Genomic DNA, 24899 nt, shown 5'->3' on the forward strand with positions numbered 1-24899 from the left:
CTTTGATAATGTTTTTTTTTTTGAATGAAAATTAAAAACATTTTTAAAAAATAATGGTAAGTAACTTTTTTTTTCAGCTACCATTAGTAATTTTTTTTAATTATTTTTGTTTATCTTAAATCTAGACCTTAAATCCCTCATTCATAAACCTTTAATCTTAAATTATAAACCTAAATCTAATGTTGTCTAATGTTGACTAAAGGATTTTTTTCTATACTTTTTCATTCTGAAAATATTTATTTTTGGGTTTAATGTAGAATAAATGATAAAATATTTCAAAAATAAATATTCTAACATTATTACATTTTTTTATAAAGAATAAGTAAAGACCTAATTTGTTTGATTCGATTTACATCCAAAATCAAACAAGACATGCATGTAACAAAATTCAGTTTATGACACCTGTGTAATTTTTTTTCTCATTCAATTTATTTATGTAAATTAGCCTCTTTTATACTCAATAAAAAAAATTTAATTACAAGCTTTTAAACTATAAAAAATATATAAAAATTTGATAAAACTATTCAATGTTTACTAGGTGAATGAAATCATGTCCAAACCACTTAAAAGGCAGGAGCCAACAAAAATGATCCAAGAGTGAAGGCTTTGCTAAGGATGGAAAAGGTTCTTCCAATCGAATTAATCCTGCACCATTTTGTTAACGTCTAGGAGTGGAAGACCAAGAGGCAAGAGGTGCAGTTGTCTGGTCAACAACATCCAAAGTCTAACCCTACCATGAATGCTACATCAAATTCCATTAGGTAATTTGGGAGCGACTGGGAGAATCTCAAATTCAACTCAACTCATCATATGGAATAGAATAGGAGACAGCATTTATGCAGGAAGCAATGGATAAAAGTGTGGTCTACATGTTAGGACTCAGGATAGCCGCCGAGGTAGTGGCACAGAGCAGGAGCCTAACTCATCCGTACAAAAGAAAATATTGGTCAATCATATCTGCACTTCGGTGAGGAAAAATTTCAGGCAAGGAGAACATGTAATGGCTATCCCACGTTCCATTATCAGGATTGGAACGACACGAGATATGATTACACATTGTGAATGAGATAGCATGTGGGTATGTCCTTATGGCTCTCCTTTTGGCCCGAAAATGCAAATCCTACTTTTAACATGGAAAGCATCTCATGACTAGCTATTTGCCCAAAAATTTGGTTCCTTAACTAAGATGTTTAAAGTTCAAATCCTATCCTAGCATGTAAAGCATCTCATAGACGGTAATTTGCTCTAAAGTTGATTACCTGCAACTAACCCGCAACTAGGAAATCCGTTGTTACTTTCGGTGGTAGATACCCTTGGAGGAAAAATTAGATGTTTGCAAGATAAATATAAATTAGTAAATAAGAAATAAGAATATTGCATTCCAAATGGCTTAGCTAGTTTGTTACCATGAACTAATGTTACGGTCCCTTGCTGAATGGATTTTGCTGTGTTGTGTATATTGTTTAACATTTAACAATGACTTGCTTTGGTAATAAATCCTCTCTTGTGAATGTTAAGGTCCACATGACGAGAAATAAACTGGAGCACACCATAAACGAGTCGCAATAGAACACACACTAAAAGTGACATCATGACAAGCAGATCAAAAGACAAAAATAACCGAAAACAATCTTCCACAAGCTCTCTAGCTAAATCTAGTATTTTAAAGCATGGCCATAAACCTTCCAAGAATAATACTCAACCAGAAACATTCCAAGAATCTGTCTACCGGCCCTATCCATACAAGGGAAAGCATATTTCAACCATATGAAGTCATAATGTGAACCCTATTTTTTGGTCTCATCACACAAAGCAGTTACAAATTCAGCTAGTAACCATAAGATTAAAATACCACTCCAAAGCAAACGTTGTATAAAACCACAAATCATGAGACAATAGAACATGCGAATATTGTTAAAAGTGCAATAGACATTATACCACAACTCGGGAAACCGAGACCATAACTGGTCAGCATCCCAGAAACTAAGAATTTCCATAAAAGTAAGTAAGGCCTTAAAGGGGAACACCGGAGCATAGTCCCCATAACAAAGCCTGCTATTTGTAATAATTTAGTTGACGCGGCTCTTGAACACCTCAATATCCATCTCAGAAGGATCAGTTGCTTGCAACTCTACTTGAATCCCATCGAGTTCCCTCTTGAACCTGTCTTTGGAGCTTGCATAAATCATCTTGCTTCTAACCCTTGATGTGTCAGGAGACCTTCAAATAAAAAAGGCAACAAAGGCACACGAAAATCAAATTAATATCAATCAACAGCAAAAGCAACCAGCAGACATATGAACAAACAAACAAGCAAACATCTAATTACCAAGCAATGAAGAAAATCCTGCTCTTGGGGACATTGCCTTCGGTCAAGAACTCAAAATCATATATAGCATAGCGGCACTCATTAGGAGGGAGGCAAGCAGCGAAATCTTCGTAGCCTTGAGCTGGCTCACCAAGCTTCTCCACAATGACTTGCTTCTGATTCTCCTCAATCTTGAAAACTATGAACCTGTGAGTCCTTTTTGTCTTGAGCTCCAAAAACCGCAACTTGCAGTCATCATGGACCGCCATTCCGGAAGCTGCATTTGCCTGAGAGATTGAAAGGCACACCAAAGCAAAGCAATATGATCAAGCAGAGACCCACACGAATCATTACTCACGCATACTTTAACCTTTTTGCCACTTGAGTAGCTAATAGTTCCTCAATGAAAAATAAAATCAAGTGATTTCGATCTTCACCCCTAATTTGATATCCATTCAACAAATTAGAGGGGAAGATTCCGTGGATGAGATCTCAAAGCATGTTATGAATTTTAGGGTTAGCAAGACTAAAATTAGGAACGGAAATCAGTAATCAGATCTGGAAGGGAATGATACAATGATCAGATCGAGGATGTGGAAGAAGCCGATAAGATCAGCAACACAAACGCAAAGTGCCCAAACCGATGATCAAAATATTTACGAATTTCGAAACTAAAAAATAAATAATAAGGAGCTACCTAGAAAATTGAAGCACTGTGAAAAGAGACAAGAAGTGGAAATAGAGGAGAAACGAAGAGGCCAGACCATACCATGGTTGCGTTCGCGTTGCCTTTGAAACTTGACTTGTGTGGCTGAAACTTGAAGAGAGGGAAGTAAAGGAAGGAGAAGATATAGGAATGGATTTGAGATCTCTCTCTCTCTCTCTCTCAAGCTGCAAAAGGTTGCGTTGATAGTAAGAAGACCAAGAATATGAGTACCCAACACTAATTAATTAATTATTCATATTAATGCTGTCCCAAAATTTAATAAATATCTCCAATCTATTTTGTTTAGCTAGCATATTCTCAAAAAATAACTAGTAAGAAAATTTAGTTCTTTAATAAAATGATAAGTTTTAACATATATTCCGCTCTTGACTTAGTTATTTCTTTCCCATTGTGAGTATATTAGAGTTGAAGTTGCAAGAATAATAAGTAGTATGGAGGTGGGGATCATTTGATGTGTACTCGATTCACCTGATCCTAATGTGCCTCTGCCTCTGCCTCTGCTGATAGCTTAGTAGCCTCATACAGTCATATGCCTCTCTACTCCACATAAAAAAAAAAATTAAATAAATGTTTTTGCTTGATGTTCACTTTGTTGTTTTTCAATTTTAATCTAATTTGATTCTATCATATAACTCTTCAGTTTTATCCTTAAATTGAAATAAACTAATGTATATCAATATTGCAATGCTGAGACAAATTTATGCGTAGCAAGATCACGGAAGTATATATTTGGATCAAACTATCAAAGTTGATATAATAAGAAACATATATATTTTAATAAAAACAGGCAGGTAGGCGCATTTTTTCTCCCATTTGGTTATAATTAAGACTTATCATTTCCTCGTTCTTTAAAACTCTGATACGCGTACCCTAAAACGTAGGTTATCACTAATTCACTACCTGATGGTGATGGTTGATATACCTAGTGTTAAAGGGACTCATTGGAATAAGTTAAAATAGATACAATGAAGTCACAAATTTTGACTAATGGTTGTGGCGATATTTTAGTTTGTTGAAGAGTATGATAAAAAATTTTCAAAAATGTTATTTGTACACTAAAATCAGTCACTAATATATTTATGTATAAATATATATATAATTTAATTTATTTTTAATATGTATTTATATTTTAATATGTATTTTATACTGTAACTAATTTTAGTAACTGGTTTTAAATTTTAAAAATAAAACTCCTCTCTCTATATATATTATTGCGTGATGAGGATGTTAAATTATAAAGCATTTGACCGGGTCTGAAGGAAAATTGGTTTTATTATGGAATTTGATAGAAAAGACACGATGGGGTATCCCAAATATAGCATAAGTAAAAACAAAGGCGCACTTATTTGAGAAATTACTAACAATCATATTAGCTGCTACTCATGCATGAGGGGTCAACACACAATAATTAGCGTCTGTTCATTAATTGAATTAAGATTAAATTAATTATTATTATTATCCTCTTCTCTGTCTCTGAAATTAAAGGGCGGTGGTGCGTGGTAGCATGACGTGGCGGTGGCCGCCGCGGTAAAAGAAAAAGATAAAGGAAGAAAGGCGCGTGGAGGCGAAATTAAAATGCATGCGAGTATGCAAGATGTAGCAGGGGGAGGAGGAAGTAGTAGTAGGAATGGGAATCAAACACGGAAGGTGATGGTTGTGGCTGATCCAACGAGGGAATCGGCGGCTGCGCTCCAATACGCGCTGTCTCACGCGGTGGTGGATCACGACGAGTTGATCCTCTTGCATGTTGAGAACCCTAATTCGTGGCGCAATACACTCTCAACCATCCTCAAGATGCCTTCGTTAGGGAGTACCACCACTGCCTCTTTGGACGTCGGAGGTGGCGGTGCTGCGGCGGAGGGCGAAGGTGGTGCTGTGGATTTTCTCGAGGAGATGAAGCACGCTTGTAAGGCAGCTCAGCCTAAGGTTAATGTGCGCGTGATGAAGGTGGAGATGGATAAAGATAGAGGTACCACAATCCTCTCCCAAAGCAAAACGCAAAAGGTTGATGTCATAGTTATAGGCCAAAAGCGCAATATTACTTCAGCACTGTTAGGGTAATTATTTACCAACTCTTTAATTTAACTTTAATGAGAATTATTTATTATTGGTTTTTGAATGTGTGGAAATTAATTAAAATGATGGATGGATACAGATATAGGAGATCAGGGGGAGGGTCGTCAATGATGAAGGGAGGAAGAATATTAGACACAGCAGAGTATTTGATCCAAAACAGCACTTGCACTTGTGTCGCTGTGCAAAGAAAAGGACAGCAAGGAGGCTATGTTCTCAACACTAAAACCCAGAGAAATTTCTGGCTCTTAGCCTAACGAAACCCTGCCTTTTTTTTTTCTTTTTAATTTCGCATCACATTGTTATTATTATGACTTTGTTACGTTGTTCATTATCGCAGGACATATCAATTTCATAACTGATGATAGATTATTTTACTATTTTTTTCTGTAGTTTGCACCATGTTCATATGCATATATATAAAATGTAGCATTTTTTTTTTCTGGAAACCCAACAAAACACGAGTCAATCAATATGAGAGAGCCAGAAGTAATAAACTATCCCATTACCTTTATAAGGCTTACCATGTAATAATATTCTATCCCCATCAATAATTAATAGCTTCCCCCACAGTCTTATCTCCACTCTCAAAAGGAATATAATCAAGCTTTCTACATAATTATTGAAGGCATTATATGAAAAACCTCTTTTTCTTTTTCTCTCTGTGCTTGTATGAAAAGAGAGAATACAATGAATCTTTTTTTTCCTTGTTTTCTATTGCTTAATACAATGAACCCTTCGTATGTATTAAGATCAATGTTTACAAGTAGGTAAAATTTTGTTTTTCCCTTGTATTCTTGTTCTTCAACCAATTAAAGAGAATATGTTTGCATAAAACATAACATTTCTGCCGACAGCAAACACCGCAAAATAGACTAAAGAAGTTGCAAATTGCCACTGCTTTCTGAAATCACTTCACGCAGCAGTGGGTCTCCAATTATGGATCTCACATCCTTGACCCATAGTTCTCTTGAAATCTTACGTTCCTAAAGGAAGCCACCAGTTAAAAGTGTCAATCACAACAACAAATCCAGGTGATGAATATCTATGAACATGGAAAGCTTGGTAATAATAATGGGAGAATGTTGTTGTTACTTGGTAAAGACGATAACTTCCCAGTAAATAAGACATCTGCAAAGGCTTCAAATGGTTTGAGACTCTTGCCATCAAATTAGGAAACAACACATATTTTGATTGAGGATTTCGTCCCCTGTATAGCTGTGGATCTTTATCATAACCAAAAACTAGTTAACCATAATGTATATTAATTAAGAAGGAATAATAGGCTTATATAAATTAGCTTCTTACCTTTCATATAAGTATACTTGAAACTAACAATATAATCAGGATGAATGTGTGAATTAATGAAAGCAGGCCATATGATATGTCTTGTAGGTGCTGAAATATCATCAACACCAGTGTCATAATGGATTGAACTAGGGTGGCTCTGATTTGAACCATCAGGAACAGCTTCCACCTTCCCTACTATCACTCTACACAGCATCACGTGTCTCAAACCATTTTCATCTTCCATTGTGCACATTGCACTATTAATCAATAAATCAATCAAATAAACAAGATTTTCTTTTATTTCTTATTCACAAGTCACACTCCTGTAACAAATTTAAAAAGAAGAAATAAAAATAAAAACACAATCATTCTGCTTTGTCTATATCATATTTGGGAGACATTTACCAAATACAATCTTATCAATAACTTACCTGTCAATGGAATATTTGGCAGAAAATAGGGAAATCCCAACACTATGAGACTGATTATGATAATGATCATTATGGAATCCAAGAGATACAATCTGTTTGAGGTCATCCAGAGAGCTACCATACCAAGCATACCTCACATTAGGATCCCCAGCACACTTGGTTGCTACCGCCTTCGAGAAAATCATAAAGGAGTCCAAACGTGCTTGCCTTGTCAAGCTAGATGCAACATTGTTCTTATGTATAGCCATCACATTAGTAACATTCCCCATGAATCCCATACCCTTTAAGAAACCATTCTTAACTAATTGGTATTCTTCATTCTCAACTTCTAATATGTTCATTAGGCCCTTGCTGACCAAAATATTAATTTGCTCCATGGTTGTATTGTTGATTAAGCTGTGCATTAGACATTTATATGGGCTGGGCTGGGCTGCCTGGGCATGGGTTTGAGACTTGGGGAACAAGGAACAAGACTCGATAGTATTAAAGGATAATTAGAACACGTCTCTTATTGGCATGCCCCTGGCCCAAGGCAAAGTATTAAAATAACCATTCCATTTACTTTCCTACAAAATTTAAAACTAAAATGAACTAAGTTAATCAAAATGGTAAAAACTGTAAAATTTTCTGTGATTTGTTCGTTTCTTTACTTAAAAAATTCCCTCCCAGCTATGAAATACCGAATCAGAATTATATCCATTGCATGTCAGTATGGTGCACTATGCGAAATCTAATCTAACAGTCTATCACCTTCTATTGTGAGCACTCCACGGCCGCATGTAATTCGGTAGGTCGGTGACTAGAATCAAATCAACTGGCTGCCCTCAGAAAATAACAAATACGGCATCCATCCGTTATATATACTTCATCTATTAATGTATTTGAATTTCGAACCATATTAATTTTTTTAAAATTAATGAATCTAAATATAAAATATAAACAAAACAAAAACACTTATTTTAAAAAGGAGTATCGCAATTAGGCGGCTTAAACGTGATATTTTCAAAGAAAAAACACACTAAACTTAAAATTCATAATTTGTTTTAAGGAAATAATATAAATAACAAGATTGTCCTAGTAAAAGAAAAGAAAAAAAATGGGTCTTGAATGGCCAGGATGTAAATTGAAAATTGGGATTGATGATTGAGTGTAGAGAATGCCTAAGATTAAGGGTTATGGATGTTAAAAGAGGTGAATTTGAGAAATGACAAAAATGAATTGTGCAGAAATTTTTGGGTAAGTTAATGATTTTAGCCAACTTCGACAGGTCATAACTTAGCGCTCGGAACTTAGAATTGAGTGAAATTGATCTTGAAGTAAAATTGGGGATGTGTATTTTAAAACTGTCGAAAAACGGAGAGAAAACGGTTTTTGTACCAAAGTTATGGATTTTTGAGGTTCGGACATCGCTATTGAAAATTATGCAGAATTGCAGAATTTGTACTGTATGTGTGCGCAAAGAGATGTGCGTGTGCATACATCATTTTTTCTGTAAAATGCTATTTTTTTTACTATTTTGTCTTTCCGGTAAGCTCGTAATTCCTTGTAACCTCCATATGACATCCGATAACTAATTTTTAAGCTTTGAAAAGAGTATGGATAAATCTAACGAATTGAATTGATTAATTCTCAGATAAACACTTGGTTAACCAGATAAAAATATTATGGGGATGGTGGTTCGTCTTACCCACAGTGAGGACGGTAGCTTAATCTCACTCACGAAATGATGAGATTAATTATTTAATAAAGGAATGGGGTTAGGATTGGTTAAGATTATAATTCTGATAAATTTGATGATGACAGTGAGTTTGATTGATAATGATTATTGATTGGCAAGGTTGTGGGTTTTGTCCTGCTTGCATGGCAAGGTCATGGGTTTTGTCCCCCTTACGTTATTGATGTTGTGAGGATGGTGGTTCGTCCCACCCATGATGAGGATGGTGGCTTTGTCCTGCTCACGAATAGTTAAGTTGAGGATGAAGAATTTCCTCTCTTGTTACAATAGATAAGTTGAGGATGAAAGATTCTATCTCTTGTTGCAATGTGAATGTGGAGAAGATAGAAAGACACTCTCCTTCGTATGTAGAAAAGCACTCTTCTTCATATTGTTCTCCCACATTTATCTTTGGTTACAAGATGGAAAGGCACACTCATTCGAATGTGGAAAGTCACACTCCTTTGTAATTCCTCTAGGAGAATGTGAAAATGCACTCTCTTTCATTTATATTCCTCTTGGGGATGCGCAGCAGAGAGACAATGTCCGAGTTAGCTATCGGATGTCTCAGGTTCTGGCACTTTAATCGATAAGTGAACTCATGGTCAATAGGACAGACATGCATCATGTGCATTTGTTTGCTATTGTTTAAATGTGCATATTTGTTTTAGTTTGCCTAACTGTATATTTTTGTCTAATTGCTAATTATAATACTTGTCTTACATGCTCTCTTATTGTATTTGTTTTGTATTGATTGTTATTTGTGATTGATATTACTGAATTGAATACTGAACTGAGTAATTGAATATTGGGAGTAAAGATGATAATGCATTGAGAATAATTGAGGCTAGAGATAATTAATAGAATTGAGACTTTAGCAAATTGACCATTTTTAGGATTAGTTAAGACCCTAGGCTTGAACTTCGATGAAGTTGGAGATTAGGATTGTCTAACGGATTCATGCTTTTTTACATATAGTTTTTATTTAGAACTATTATCCTACTGGAACCTTCGAGTTCTCACCCGTCGTGAATTTTCTGTTTTTCTGATGCAGAGCGTGATGCACCTCTCTGAGCGTGCAAGATTCTGTTTAGAGAAGCGAAGAAGACTTTTTTGAAGTTTAATTTGGTTTATTTAGTACTTTCTCCACTTTTGAAAATTTTATTGTATATTTCCTCTTAGAGTTTTTTATTTGGAAAAATAGGATTTCTATTTTGTATACTTTTTTGGTTTTGTAATATTTCTAGCTGACCTTTTTTTGACAGGTCGAGACTAGTAACTACTATGTATTCTATTTCTGAACTTGTATGTATGTATGTATGTATGTATGTATATATCTTGCTTCTGTATACGATGTTCACTTGCGTTAACGTGGTTTGAGTGTGGCTAACGGCTATTGATTTTGTTAATCTTTCATTCACAGGCTCCTAGTTATATTATTATTCTTCAAGTATTATGTATGTATCTTTCTTTTAGGTGTCGTAATATCTCATCACCTATTATTTACGACTATAGCATAAAGCTTTTGTGGTAGAGTGTTACAGTTCTTCTCCCCTTTTTACCCCAAATGACTCCTCCAAAATCCAATTTACAAAATTCAACTACAGGCATGGATCAAGCATAATTGAAATTAATAAGATGTTAATAACATTTGGAGTTTTTCAATATTTATCATATTTTCTTTGCATCTTGGACACCATTAATTTTATGCTTAAATAATTATTTTCAGAATGAAACTTGATTTTTCTTCCGATGCTAAAGACTTCTTTCATGTATTTATTACTAGTAACATGCAAACTCTAATAAATGTGCAATGTAGCATCATAAAATATAACCAACTTGGGTTGGTCAAGTGGTCAGCTCACTCCTCCGCTTAAGTAAGTGTCGGGGATTTGAATCTCACTTTATGTATATAGCAACTCATTGGGTAGCGGCAAAATCTTAAATAGAGCTCAAATCAATGATGAATTAGTCCTTAGCCTGTTGGGTTGGAGAATACCATGGACAACAAAAAAAAAAAAGCATCATAAAATATCTTCAAGAATGATAAATTGATTCCGCATAAGTCCAATCATCATCCGTAGACATACCATGAGGTTTGTTCAGCTCATTTTTATATTTATCATCTTGTAACTCTAGCAAATTAAATGTCGCTCGAAACTTCAATGCTGCCTCCAACATTAAATACATCGAATTTCACCGAGTTTTGACATTCAAACAAACAAGGTTTTTATAGTTGATGCTCTTCCTCTCAATACATGCTTTGAAGTTTTTACTTCTCATAGAGGATGACTTGACATATTTTAATGCATTGCAAATTTTTGTAATCAAGTCATCAATCTCTTTTAAGCTATTTTTCACTATCAAATTCAAGATATGGGCACAACAACGCAATAAAGATAACCCCCTTCAAAACTATACTATTCCATGCATTTAATTTCTTTTTCAAGTATAGAATTGCACTATTATTGGAAGTTGCGTTGTCAACTATTACAGTAAAAACTTGATACAATTTTCAAGCATCCAAACAATCTTCAATAGCTCTACTAAGTATCTCTCCTGAATGACCCTAAACCCGACAAAAATTCAATATCCTCTTTTGCAACTTTCAATCATTGTCAATAAAGTGTGCCGTTAGAGACATATAAATCAAATTTTGACTCGGCATCCAAGTGTTAGTTGTAAGGCACACTTTTTGACAATGATGAGAAAGATAATTTTGTAATTTCACTTTCTCTGTATCATAAAGAAAAAGTATATCACGGACTAATGTAATACGCGAAGGGACTTTAAACTTAGATTGCAAGTTATGCAAAAGCCTTCGAAATACATTTTTTTCTACAAATCGAAAAACTAGCTCTTTAGGTACAAACATCTCGGTAAGAATACTTTGAGATATTGCTTGGTCAAACTTGGTAACACTCGGTGAGGATATAAGACCACTTGGCCCCTCTTCTATCTTTTGTCTCTTGCTTTGTCCGTTGTCCAAGTCAAAGCATTGCTTCCAATGTTGCTGTATAGCACTTGTTCCTTCCACCTGTTTTATTTTTCCCTTGCAATTTTTGCATATCGTATACTTCTCTATACCTTCGACTGAAATGAAATGCTCCCATATATATGATCAATTCTTACGCTGAGAAAGTCCACCAAGTTGAGGAGGTAATAACGGATTAGCAGGATTTGAATGCTCTTCTCCCTCTGACATTTTTAATATAAGCAACAAACTTAATTATAAATCAAATAACCAATTAAACAAAACCACACACGAAGTGAAGATTTTATTTTGTGAGCAAAAACTATCCAATTAATATAAAAACTAAGAAATGAGATTATAACAAATAATTATTACTACAGGAATAAAATGAAACAAATAATAGCTAGGAATTGTATATAGTGCAGACCCTCGTGCTCTCACATATATAAGTATGTAAAGGAGCCTAGTCATAACAGAGAATCACTATATGATTCTTTTTTATAGTGATATTAATCTGGGATAACTATTATATTCATTTTTCAAAGTACTTAATCTAGATTCATTCTGGAGAGTCTCTTGAGTCTTGAAGAGGAGCTTTAGTCATTGAAATCTAATCAAGAAATTGTTGATTGTGATGCAAATATTGACTATTCAGATTGCTCATATGAATCACGAGAATTATCATACATCAATAAATTGTTAACAGATGAAAACAGAACCATCTTGGTTGGAAAAACTGAATTGATTAATTCAATTTGCATTTCTTAATTATTCTCATCTTAGACTTGTTGTTCAACAATGCTTAAACACCAGAAGTTCAAAGGATAAAAAGAAAAAGAAAAATTCTAGGGAAAATCAATTCATTATTTACAAGAAGGCCAACTAACTAAACTAAATGTAAGCTAGTTGCCAATCAAGAAAGAAACTAGTTCCTAAAAGCCAAGTTCAGGGGTCATGTTCCTTTTCTAATGTCTCAGCCAACTCACAAAAGATGGTAGCAGCAAGCACGATCTCAGCTCCTATGCCAAATGGACCCATCATCAAGTCTCCAAGAACAATTAACACGCCTATGCACATTCCACCATAAACTGCAGCAATAACTAATCCTAAGGTTTGTTTGAAATGGAAAAGTTCAGATTGGGATATTTGATGAAGATAGGAAATAACATTGTTTTCATAAGTAAGCAAAAAAAAAAAACATTCAAATATAAAGATTCAATAAAGGGTGAACAAAGCTAGAGCCACACCAGAACCACGAGCAAAGATGAGGCGACGACAACAGTGAGTGACGTGGGAACTGCAAAACTGGCTAACGGAGAGTAATTCAACGACGGCAATGATGATGATGGCAGTGATGGGTTGGTAGTGGCTGCAACGAAGGACAGAGGAATGGCATTGCTGTGTTAGAAGATGACGACGACAGCAAGCAACGCTGAAACTGGCGTTAGTAGTAGCGACAAGAAGAGAGGAATGGCGGCATTGAATAAAACCAATTTTATTTGATTTAAAACCAAACTAAACCACAAAAACTTTTTAATAAACTGATTTTGTTAAAATCTAAAATTTCATTTCAGTTTTTTGTTTAAAACAATCAGTTGAGTTACAATTAAATTTAGTTAAATTGGTTTTTTTAAACACCCCAAAAATATCTTTTCCCCTAAAAAAAAGTCACTTTTTCATACTCTATATAAAATAAAAAAAATAGGTTATAAAATTACTTCAAGCTGAAGTAACATAGCCTATGTGGACTATAGCACCATACTTTGTAACACCAATTCCATATCAAGTGGCGGATATGTTGCTTCTATCAACAAATTAAATTAGCATCACGTTCCCACTTTCCCATGTTTTTAGTTCTTACATTAAAAACGTTGGATGAGCAGCCTACCAACAAAAGTTCCCAATCCACCAACACTGCAACTTCTGTTACACATAATGCCATTTTCTAACTGGTCAAAAACCATCGCAATGTTCCATTGTGGTCCCGTGCCCGGAAAATCTCAAAAATGGAAAATTAAAATTAATAAAGGAAAAAAGACCTTAAATTTAAAGAAAATAAAAGATACTTTGAGAGAGAAATTAAAAGCCTCCCACCAAAACCACACAACACAGGGCATTTAAAATGATGAGGCCCTCTTCAAATGCACAACCTATTCAAACTTGGATTACGGACTATTCCTCTCCATCTTGATTTTCATCCTTGATAAGCTTGATCATGTCATCAATTCGAAGGATTGTGATGGCAGCTTCAGTGGCAAACTGAAAAAAAAAAATCAAAAATAGAATCATAATTCGAAGGAACCCATGGCTTCAAGTTCACAAACTAATGTAACTAACTAGTTACCTGAATAATTTTGACTTTGCTCATTGCAGGCTCAATGACACCAGCCTCCAAGTTGTTTCTGATCTTTCCTTCTGCGAGATCCAAACCCATGCTGAAGATATTTTGAAACAAGAAAGAAGAGGTTATAATAAAATACAAAATAGAATACTTCAAGTGCTGGGAATATAATAAACACGAAAGCAAATAGGAATTCAATAATAACGAAGATAAGGAAAATATAGTTATCAATAACAGGTAACTTACCTTGATAAATGTTTTTTATCAGCTTTAGTTTGGGCTGTATGGTGGTAGGCACGTAATTTTGCAACCAGCTCAGTAGCATCCTTCGCGGCGTTGACAGAAAGCACCTGCACCACATTCATGTCATCAATATGTTTTTTAAGCAATTATATGATAGGACACTAGGATATATATCTATTTGAAGAGCCACATGACCTAAAACCTTAAGCTGTTAATTAAGCTTATCACTTACCTTTGGAATGATTAACAAAGATTCAGCAAACTCTGCTATGGCCAACTGCTCCCTGGATCCTAAAGTTGTGGCAAGGTATTCCAAATAAACTGATAATGCTGATTCAACAGCACCTCCACCAGCTACCACCTAAATTTATTGATTGAAAAATTAAAATATACAAAAAAGGAAATAGTAACACAAAAAAGTATCAGTGTCCACAGGGAAACAGAGAAAATTCTTTATAGTTAATTAACATGACAGAGTAGCAATGTAAACATCAAATCCAAATCCTAAATCATCACCATTGCAATGACTGACTATAGTTTTCAACTATTACCTAACTGCTGGTAATAATTCTAACACAGCTGAACAAGAGTTGCAAAACTCGTAATATTTTCCCAGAAGAAATACAAATCAAATCATTTAAAACCTTCAGATTATTTGAAGATAGAAAAAAAAGGTTGAAAGCAAAACACAGCAAAATACCGTATTTGATTCAAGAGTTCTCTTGACAATTGATAATGCATCATGAAGAGCTCTATCCATCTCATCAAGCATGTAGTCATTTGCACCTCGAAGAACCAAAGAAACCTATAGAATCAAATAATACAGAATGATCAAATGATCAATCTATGAAATTTTCGGGATTTTTCTTAACATATGGAAGGAGATCAGGCAATTTCCAGCAATGATTTCTATTTTTATCAGAAATTTTATTTTTCCTCTTTCTGCTATGTAGCAGGGTCCAAGATCCTCCGAAGTCCATGTTTTAAAGTATTTCTTACTTTATATAATAAACCAAAAATTTAACTAACAATTAAATCCATTAACTTACTGCACTTGTAGTTTTAGTTCCTTTGATCATAACAACAGCATCATCAGATATGCGCTCTTCGACAACCTCATCTGCATATCCAAGAAACGATGATTCAAATGTTTCCTCCCCTTCCATATCAGCAAATGTCGAGACCTGTGCCAACAAATCATGGTCAAGTCAAAAGGTGGTGACAAATAAAGGGAAATACAGATAAAAACTAAAAACAATTATTTTTTAACCAGGTCAAAAGTAACTAACTAAATCTTGAATAACCGCACCTGGTTTAAATATACATAAAGCTAACGTCACATAATCATTTTCAGTTTTACTATCAAGTTTAGTACCTTAAGCTGTAGTTAAAATATAAAAATAAAATTTGAATAAAACAGGCATACCAATGTAGCACCAGTTGCCTTGGCAACGTGACGCATATCCTCTTTCCGCACACGTCTTACAGCAATTGCACCAGCCTCAACAAAGTACTGAAACAATAGATTAAATAATTAGAATATTACTTAAGACAGAAAAAAAATTATGATTCTTATGTCAGAAACCAGACATAATTTAAACAGTAAACCACACAATGCATCAATTTGACTCAAGCCTTTTATTGGTGCAGGAAGCAGAAAATTAGTAGTAGATAATGTATATAGTAGATGACAAGAAAACTTTCATCAAAAATCTAGCTGCAGGCATAACATAAGTTCTTTGGTGTGATGCCTAAAAAGGAAGAACCCTAGATGTGGTGTTTTGGTAACTAAGCTATATTAATCGTACAATTGAAAGGCATTCTTTTCCTTATCAACATGTAAATCATAATTAAAAAAAATTAATTATTTTATGCGCATGGCTAAATGAAATAATTACAACTAATGTCTCTTGCAGAAAGTAAAAAACTATTAAGAATTTCAAAGGAAAAAAGAAACTAATATACCTTGAGTGCCATGTCATCAATTCCTTTAGTAGTCAGAACAACATTGGCTCCAGCTTTCAATAGTTTTTCAATGCGTTCCTTAGTCATATCAGCCTCTCTGCAATACGAAATAAAATGACCAATTGCCAAGCCATGGAGTGAAACTTGGATATTATTTTATTTCCGAGGTGGTAACAATATTGTTTTAGACAAAGCACAAGCAAATTTCCACAATAAAAGACATTGGCATTACACAATTATTTACTATTTTAAGGAATTGCAAAATTATAGAATTATTAACCATAACAATAATCAAAGGGAAAAAACTATAAAGGGAAAATTTCAGTGTACACAAAGGGAAACCCCTGGCCAATTCTTAAGACCATTTTAAAATTTAACACTTAGCAATATATGGTGAACAGCAACGGTGTTGGTATATAACACTATTTAATTTTTAACAACAAAATAAATATTCCCGCTGAAATATGAAAGGGAGTCTGGCAGGATTGTTTTTTAGAATAATATGGAAGGCATGATCATATGTCACTAACAGAAGATTTAAGCATAAATTGTACTAATATTACCTTTGACGAATTTTCTCAAGCTCTCTGGGATCAGTAACTAATACTTGAACACCCAATTGCATTTTAGTCTTCTGAAGATTAAAATCAAGACAGGCAATTTTTGCAGGGGCAACCCTAAGAGGCATTCCTTGAGCTGCACGGCCAGTATTTAGAGCATAACCATTCATCAGAAAGCTGTCTCTAGCACTTTTTCCATGAGCCTTCAATATATTGATTCCCTATAATAATCGTGAACCAAAAAAAAGGACAGAGAATAAAATCCAGAGAAAGACCGAGACAATTAAAGCACGTAAAGGCAAGATTTAACTAATTGAAGTACACATCACAGATTCTCAACACATGCTGAAAATAGAATGTTTTAGTTACACCTAGGAGCAAGCCATATAAACAATAAGATGAAAAGGAATTCGAAAAACCAACCTTGATTGGGTATTTAACTTCACCCCTAGCATTGGTCATCTTTACAGCTTGCACTGCCTCTACAACCTGTGTAAATAACCAAAACCACCAGAACCATAAGCCCACATGATGAGAACTGAAACTGCTTTTTGCAATTGCGCAGTCCATATCCCCAAAATTTAACCCTTTCGAGCACTAAACTTCAAACATACCAAGTTGGCAAAGAAGTCGCTGTCACCAGCTATCAACTTTGACGACATGCTGGTCTTGGCACAGTTAATCAGGGATTCCTTTCCAAGCTTGTCAACCTAAAGTGAAATCCGATTTAGTAACAAATAAGATATACCAGAGCTAGTAACTGCATCGCACTTATGGCAAGAGAAGCAAGCTCTGATCAATACAAAAATGCATAATGGGAAAGCTGTATTAGTAGGCAATCGATACCTTCACGGAGAGCTTTTCTTCAACATATTTACAAGCTTCCCGCATCGCAAGCTATCCAGAGTAATCCACAAGTCAAGAAGTTATTCGAATCATACTCCAGAACAACATAATTTCTAAAAGTGGCTGCAAAGACAGAAGAAAAACCTATAAAATTGAAGAAGACTTACTCTGTATCCGCTGATAATTGAGGTTGGGTGAATCTTATTCCTAACAAGGTCATTTGCTCTCTGCACGAGAAATCATAACTTAGATACATGATATTTATAAATAACAATGAAAAAGACAAATAAAGCATAAGAAAAAGAAAGAGTTGAAGTGCCAATTACTTTGAGGAGCTCAGCAGCGACAATGACAACGGAGGTGGTGCCGTCTCCAACTTCTCTGTCTTGAAGCTCCGCGAGTTCAACCAATACCTGAAAAGCGAATCCCTCAGCATCACAATTTGACAGCAACAACAACTGAAAGTGAAGAGAGTGAAGAAATGGAGTGACACCTTGGCAGCAGGGTGCTCGACTTCCAACATCTTGAGAATAGTGGCGCCGTCGTTGGTGATGGTGACGTCACCAATGTCATCCACAAGCATCTGAGGGAACAAAACGAATGAATCAACCAAATCAAAGAGATCTGAAGGAGAAGAAGAGAAAGTGGAGGTGGTGGACCTTGTCGAGGCCGACGGGACCCAAGGAGGTCTTGACGATGTTGGCGACGGCCTGGCAGGCGACGACATTCTGAGTGCGGACGTCCTGGCCGGACTGCCTCTCGCCGGAGATGTCTGGTGTTTGAGCGACCAGTGCCATTTTTGTGAGAGAAAGATTCAGAGATTTAGGGTTTCAGGGACTGCAGAGTGTATAAATCAATGGATGATGGAGTTGGGAAGTGGAAAGAAGAGGAGGTCTTGGCGGGACTGTTAGGGCTTTCTGGATGCTTCACTCGCTCTTCAGGGAAGTCAGTCAGTCACACTAAAAGGGTTTTAGGGTTCACTCTCAGTTTCAAAATTTCACCCCCCAACTTTTCCTTTTTTCAATCCTCCTCCACTCCTCCGTACTTCCTAGGCTAAATATGTAATGTTCACTTTATCTCCATTCTTTTTATGATAATTCATTTTACAATAAACTAAAGGATTTTTTATTTAAATTAAATAATTATGCAATTTACTGAAATATATAAACTGTAGAATAATTACTTAAATAAATAACGTACCATATCTTGAATACTGTGAGATAAATGCGAATATGGGCATATCCCGAGTACTAAGATCTCGAGATATGACGCGTAAAAAATCTAACGTATCTAGGGTGCACCCAGAATACATTGCCAGCGAAAAACGGATATTAAGCACCCGAGATGCATTCAAAACCTTATGCGAGTCACAACACCTGAGATAAGGTCAAAATAGGAATTAGGGTCATAGCACCCAAAATACGTATATTATAGTGTAGGTGTTTCTGCACCCTAGATATCTTGGAGAAAAGCTCTATATATAGACTCTTATACAAACTCGCACCCCCAACCATTAGTCATAATTCATTCGTTTCTCTATTCTTTCTCTTTATCCTTTTACTTTGTTCACATGGATAATAATCAGATTTTTTTTATTGTAATTTATCCTAATTGGATAGTAAGAAATTGTGATAAAGGAGTATTTTTTAGACTATTTCAACTGTGATGTTGCGCAATTACCGTGTTGATACTCTACATGTGCTAAAGACTGTCATACTGAGCAACATGGAGGAAATAGGTTTCAAGGAGGTTGGACGAGTTACATATAGATTTTTATCAACACTTCCGATTGGTGGATTTACTAACAAGTTATTCTGGCTTGAAGTTGATCTGCATGTGAGGGTAATGTTCGACGTACATGCAAGGCTAATGCTACAATATGTAATGGAGTTGTATGCTACGGTTCATGACGTAGGTGATGGTGGTGGGTCGTCCTCTTCGAGTCCTCAAGTAATCCCGTTAGATGCAAGACTGATCCACTTCGCCTAGCGTCGTGATAGTGTTAAAGAAGATGACAGTGAGGACGATTCAAATTATGTTGCCAAAATCGGGTTGTCGACTGAGACAGCATCCACTGATGAGTAAGTGCCGGAGAATCTCACCGGCAAGGTGCTCGATTTCTCCTGCCTCCTCCTTAGGTCATTCTACAATTGTTAGAAGTTTCAAGTCATGATCACACTTTGAATTTGGACACAATGCAGCTGGATGATCCTTTCAATACCGGTGAAAGGGAGGATTATAACACCGATGCTGGGTTGAAAATTTGAGTTGGCCATAGGTTCAAGAATCGTGATGCTGTTATGATTCTGCTGAATAACTACAGTATTCGAAGGAACGCAGAGTACAGAGTTCTGGAGTCGGATAGGCTTAAATACCATTGTCTTTGAAAGCAATTCACCAACGGGTGCCTATGGAGTCTTTGCTTAGCACTTTGTCAGAATTTGAACTACTGTTGTATTATGTTTGTTAACTCTTATGAAATTTAAAACGTTTATGCTGATTATGTCGTGTACTAATTACTAACATGCACGAGTAATTTTGTAGGGAGGTGCATAAGGTTGGTGGACCACACACATGTTTGGCATCATTTATGTCTCAAGATCATGCTCAGTTAGATATTAGTTTGACTTGCAAGGTCATCCTACCCATAATACATACTGATCCCTCCGTCTTTATTTCGGTATTGCAAAGTGTGGTGCATCAGAGTTATCATTTTAAGCCATCGTATCGAAAGGTGTGAATGGCAAAGTAGAAAGCAATTGCTCAGATTTAAGCTGATTGAAAAGAGTCATACAACAAGATACCCACTCTCTTACAAGCTTTGCAAGAATGTCTCCCTGGTACGATACACGATTGCGTTGTTGTTCCTTATTATGACGGCAACATGGTTGACAGAGATTGGAGCTAGCTTGATAAGGTCTTTTGGGCATTCCCTCCTTGTGTTGAAGCGTTTAAGAACTACAAGTCTTCTGTATCGGTGGATGGGACACACTTGTACGGGAAGTACAGGGGCGTGCTGTTAATTACTGCGGCACAAGATAGTAATAACAACATTCTTCACATAGCTTTTGCATTAGTCAAGTCTGAGACAAATGAGTCATGGTTGTTTTTCCTATTGAATTTGAGGCAGCATGTTACTTCGCAACAATGACTTCTTCTCATATCTGATAGATCATAGGCCATTCGGGCTATCCTAAATGCTCCTCACAGTGGTTGGCATATGGTGTGTGAAAATTAAACTTGCACAACTGAACCGGCAAGTGCACCGTGTCGTCCATGTAATACCTCAGGTGAGTGAGGGTCGAATCCCACGAGGATTGCCGGATTGAGCAAGCTGTGGTTATTCTGCAGATCTTAGTTAGGCGAATAGAAAGATGATTTTTGGTAGTGTAGGCGCATAAACAAATAAAAGCAAAAGCGATAAATAATTAAGATAGAGACAGTAATTAGCTGTTAGTTAAGGCTTCAGATATGCTTCCTCTTCTGGATTAACACGTCATGCTCACTACTTCAATGAGGGATGATTCCTTCAATGGCAAGGATGTAAGTGATTAAGCCATTGGTCATGGTCATTAATCTCCTCAGGTCCAGACCAAACATCCGAACGGACTAGATCAATCTGGGAGAGGGTGAAGAGCGCGCAATTCAATCTATTTGATAATCCTACTCAAAACGCCACAGACAAGGTCGGATCTTCCGGATCAGAGATTGATGCTCTTATGGTTATAGCCCTTAGAGCCACAGGAACCTCAATTACCCCTGACTAACGAGGTTTTATGTTACATACTCTGATTAGCCCAGATAATTCTATTGGAACCCGTGATGCATCCTCAAGATGTAGCTCAATACTATCTGGGTTAGGACTCATAAGGAACTCATGTAGAATAAAGATTCATAAGGATGAAGAACGATAATGTATCATAGAATAGAATCAAACACAGATTGAAGTAAAAAAGTAATTATATTAATCCAGAGGAATCAGTAGAACTCCTAACCTTAACCTAGGAGGTTTAGTTGCTCATACTGTACAAAGTAAGTTTAAAGGTTCCAAAAGCCAAAAGTCGAAGATCAATATCCTAAACAAGGGTGATCTTTCTTCTATATATACTAATCTAATGATTAGAAATTACAAAAGTGAAATCAGCTAAGCAGAAAGGTGCGAAAATTCACTTTTAGGCCCACTGATGAGTGCTTGGGTTGAGCTTGGCTTCTAACTTGAGAGAGTGGGCATCCGATGCCCAATAGGGGGTAGATATGCTGCTTCCTTGCTCCCTTTGTGACGTTGAACACCAGTATTGGGCGTTCAACGCTGGGTTCTGTCCTCTTGGGGCGTTGAACTTCAGAAAGGGGATAGTTTGGGTGTTTAACGCCTATTTTGGGCCTTCATTTCCAAAGCAAAGTATAGACCATTATATATTGCTGGAAAGATATGGAAGTTAGCTTTCCAACTCCATTAAGAACACTTCATTTGGACCTCTGTAGCTCTAGAAATGCTCATTTGAGTGCACAGAGGTTATGATCTGACAGTATCTGTTGTCCTTTCTTTGCCTCTGAATCAGACTTTGCCAAAACTTGCCAAATTCATCCAAAATTCACCTAAAATCATAAGAAAAACAAAAAAGCTCAAAGTAGCATAAAAAAAGTGAACTTTGCATTAAAACCTACTAAAACATAATAAAACTCAACAAAACATGCTGAAAACACTAAGAAAATAACATCAAAAAGTGTATAAAATATCTGCTCATCAAAACACCAAACTTAAATTGTTGCTTGTCCTTAAGCAACCAAAAACAAGTAGGACCAAAAAGAAGAGAAAGATACAATAAGTCTCAAAGTTTTCAATGAAGCTCAGTTCCAAATACTGAGTGGGGCTAATAGCTTTTTACTTCTTGACAGTTTTGGCATCTCACTTTCCTTTGAAGTTCAGAAATATTGGCTTCTCTTGGAACTAGAATCTGGATAATATTATTGATTCTCTTAGTTTAGCTTTTCTTGATTCTTGAACACAGCTTCTTTTAGTGCTTTACACCTTTGAGCCTGGCCGTGACTCTAAGCATTTTGTTTTTCCGTATTACCACCGGATACATAAACACCACATGTACTTAACTAGGGAAACCTCTTAAGCGTACTCTTTTACTTTGGATCACGACTTTAACTGCTCAATCTCAAGCTTTTCACTTGACACCTTCACACCACAAGCATTTAGTTAGGGATAGCAACTCATTTGAGCTTTTTAGGTTGATTTTTAACCCTCCTAACCATTGATGCTCAAAGTCTTGGATCCTTGCTCTTTTGATTTTTCTTTTATGAGCATATATTTTTTTTCTCTTTTTTTCTTTAATCTTTTTCATTTTTTTTTGCTGCTTTTTCTTGCTTTAAGAATTAATAATTTTTTTTTTATTTTTCAGAGAGTCAATAATATTTATCTAAACTCACTATTCTTTTAAGAGCCAACATTCTCAATTTCAATATCAATTATGCACTGTTAATTCATACATTCAGAAAAAAATGCAAGGTTACCACATCAGATTAATTGAAATAACTCATGATATACTTAAAACTTATGCATCTCACTATTTCTTTTTCAAATAATTTTTCCTTTTAAGCATGGTGAGGATACAGAGGATATCTTATAACAGGAATAAAACAAGAAACTAAACTAGAAAGTAACAAACTACTAAACGTGATCATGAACTTAAAAAAGAAAACAGCCAGTAAACAAAAGTGCAGTGAAAACATAAATAAAACAGAGATATAGTGGGACTCAACAACCTCAGTGATGGCGGCTACTGCTACCCCTGGAGAATCCAATGGAGTGTTTGATCTCCTCTATGTCACGCCCTTGCCTCTGTTGCTCCTTCATCAATCATCTCTGATCTTCTCTTATTTCATGGAGGGTACTGGCGTGCTCAGTCTGCTTGATGCGTGAACATCTTTCCTATCTTTTCCTAGTGAATTTGCATCTAATTTGTCGAGTTTAATTAAGAATTAATTATATTTTAGCCACTATGGATACTATTTTGAGTTTTGTGCAATTTTATTTAATTTAGGTAGCATTCGGATGGATTTGATGAAGTTTCTGCAGAGAAAAAGAAGAAGCCAAGGAGATGACCAGCGAATACCGACGCGGACGCATGGCTCACGCGACCGCGCGGAATGGAGGAAATCACAATGACGCGATCGCGTGCCTGACGCGAATGCGTGGACTGAAATCTGCACAAATGACGCGAACGCGTGGACGACGCGGACGCGTCACATTAGCGATCTGCAGAATTGACAGAAAACGCTGGGGCCAATTTCTGGGCTGTTTTAACTCAGTTTTCAGCCCAGAAAACACAGATTAGAAGCTGCAAAATGGACAAATCAAGTGGTCCCCACCCATCAATTGAAGACTTGTTAATTAATTCGAATTTAAATTCAAATCTTAAATTAGGAAAAGATATTATTTTAAGTTTAATTTTAAATATTAGATTTTAAATTTATTAGGATCAGTTATAAAAAGGGATCTGATACAGATTGAACTCGGTACATTTTACCAGAATCCTAGTTTTCTTCTCTGAACTATGAGCAACTAATCCTTCATTGTTAAGGTTAGGAGCTCTGTCTATTTTTATGGATTAATTTTATTGCTTTTTCTATTTTAATTCATGTATGGATTTATAATTTAAGAATTGTTTTCGCTCTTTATCTTATGAATTTGGGTGGGACAGAAGTATGACCCTCTTTCTATTTGAGTTCTTGTAAAACTTGGAAAAGCTCTTTACTTGAACAACAGCTTGAAAACAATTTCTCCTAAATTTTAATTATCTGAATTTAACGGGATACGTGACATATAATCCTTTTCTTTTTGGGTAATTAGAGTTTTTGTGGCATATAAACTAGAAATTGATTATCACCCTCTAATTGAAATTAATTGACCAAAGAATTGGCAGTTATTGAATCTTAGAGGAGACTAGGAAGGTCTAAGGAATTAGGGTCTAGTAACATACAGTTTGCCATAAATTAAATCCTGCATAATTAAATTAGTTAGTAAGAAAAGTTAATCCGGAAAAATAGATAACTCTAAAACCTTAACTATTTTCTCCATATATTATTCCCATCTTAATTATTTGCCATTCTTTAATATTTTTGCTATTGTTTGATATCTTTAAACTCCCAACACTGTTTTCTGTTTGTCTAACTAATCCTATCAAACGCTATTGTTGCTTAATTCATCAATCCTCGTGGGATTGACCCTTACTCACGTAAAGTATTACTTTGTACGATCCGGTGTACTTGCTGATTAGTAAGTGTGGTTGTAAATACCGCACCAAGTTTTTGGCACCGCTGCCAGGAATTGATTGTGATTAACAACTATTCGTTGTTTGATTGCTTAGATTAGATAAAAAAATTTTCTATATTTTTTTTCTATTATTATTATTTTTCTT

The 24899-nt window shown here is 35.5% G+C and overlaps 4 protein-coding genes across 6 annotated transcripts; 1 reads left to right on the top strand and 3 right to left on the bottom strand.

Moving 5' to 3' along the window:
* Positions 1672-3287, bottom strand: LOC107632130 (actin-depolymerizing factor 3). 2 transcript variants are annotated; one of them, XM_016335790.2, is made up of 3 exons: positions 3078-3287; positions 2330-2595; positions 1672-2220 (listed from the first exon to the last, which is right to left on the bottom strand). In XM_016335790.2, the coding sequence occupies exons 1-3, from the start codon at positions 3078-3080 to the stop codon at positions 2070-2072; spliced, it is 420 nt and encodes a 139-aa protein (XP_016191276.1). In that variant the 5' UTR covers positions 3081-3287; the 3' UTR covers positions 1672-2069. The 2 variants fall into 2 exon arrangements, with proteins under 2 accessions (XP_016191276.1, XP_020975754.1); XM_021120095.1 differs by having other exon boundaries at positions 3073-3255.
* LOC107634824 lies at positions 4294-5499 on the top strand. Its single transcript, XM_016338237.2, has 2 exons — positions 4294-5092; positions 5191-5499. Exons 1-2 carry the CDS (start codon positions 4611-4613, stop codon positions 5363-5365), a joined length of 657 nt encoding a protein of 218 aa, XP_016193723.1. The 5' UTR covers positions 4294-4610; the 3' UTR covers positions 5366-5499.
* LOC107634034 (probable inactive poly [ADP-ribose] polymerase SRO2) lies at positions 5768-7227 on the bottom strand. 2 transcript variants are annotated; one of them, XM_021120097.1, is made up of 4 exons: positions 6830-7227; positions 6417-6655; positions 6204-6334; positions 5768-6094 (listed from the first exon to the last, which is right to left on the bottom strand). In XM_021120097.1, exons 1-4 carry the CDS (start codon positions 7204-7206, stop codon positions 5984-5986), a joined length of 858 nt encoding a protein of 285 aa, XP_020975756.1. In that variant the 5' UTR covers positions 7207-7227; the 3' UTR covers positions 5768-5983. The 2 variants fall into 2 exon arrangements, with proteins under 2 accessions (XP_020975756.1, XP_020975755.1); XM_021120096.1 differs by having other exon boundaries at positions 5980-6334.
* LOC107632129 (T-complex protein 1 subunit alpha) lies at positions 13298-18490 on the bottom strand. Its single transcript, XM_016335789.2, has 16 exons — positions 18132-18490; positions 17966-18055; positions 17799-17885; positions 17640-17699; positions 17473-17523; positions 17241-17336; positions 17050-17115; positions 16630-16847; positions 16067-16163; positions 15528-15614; positions 15151-15285; positions 14802-14906; positions 14334-14462; positions 14105-14208; positions 13862-13952; positions 13298-13776 (listed from the first exon to the last, which is right to left on the bottom strand). The coding sequence occupies exons 1-16, from the start codon at positions 18267-18269 to the stop codon at positions 13690-13692; spliced, it is 1641 nt and encodes a 546-aa protein (XP_016191275.1). The 5' UTR covers positions 18270-18490; the 3' UTR covers positions 13298-13689.

This window comes from Arachis ipaensis, chromosome B03, assembly GCF_000816755.2.
Source record: "Arachis ipaensis cultivar K30076 chromosome B03, Araip1.1, whole genome shotgun sequence".
Taxonomy (NCBI): Eukaryota; Viridiplantae; Streptophyta; class Magnoliopsida; order Fabales; family Fabaceae; genus Arachis; species Arachis ipaensis.

Bases quoted from the DNA above. Each gene is read 5' to 3' on its own strand.
- LOC107634034 (XM_021120096.1), bottom strand. From the start codon at position 7,206: ATGGAGCAAATTAATATTTTGGTCAGCAAGGGCCTAATGAACATATTA. The intron at 6,656-6,829 runs GTAAGTTATTGA...ATTGATTAATAG, and splicing joins GCCAAATATTCCATTGACAG to TGCAATGTGCACAATGGAAG. The intron at 6,335-6,416 runs GTAAGAAGCTAA...GTTATGATAAAG, and splicing joins CAAGTATACTTATATGAAAG to ATCCACAGCTATACAGGGGA.
- LOC107634824 (XM_016338237.2), top strand. From the start codon at position 4,611: ATGCATGCGAGTATGCAAGATGTAGCAGGGGGAGGAGGAAGTAGTAGT. The intron at 5,093-5,190 runs GTAATTATTTAC...GGATGGATACAG, and splicing joins ATTACTTCAGCACTGTTAGG to ATATAGGAGATCAGGGGGAG.
- LOC107632130 (XM_016335790.2), bottom strand. The intron at 2,221-2,329 runs GTAATTAGATGT...TTTTATTTGAAG, and splicing joins AGGATTTTCTTCATTGCTTG to GTCTCCTGACACATCAAGGG.
- LOC107632129 (XM_016335789.2), bottom strand. From the start codon at position 18,269: ATGGCACTGGTCGCTCAAACACCAGACATCTCCGGCGAGAGGCAGTCC. The intron at 17,337-17,472 runs GTATCGATTGCC...ATTTCACTTTAG, and splicing joins AAGAAAAGCTCTCCGTGAAG to GTTGACAAGCTTGGAAAGGA. The intron at 17,116-17,240 runs GTATGTTTGAAG...TTATTTACACAG, and splicing joins GCGACTTCTTTGCCAACTTG to GTTGTAGAGGCAGTGCAAGC.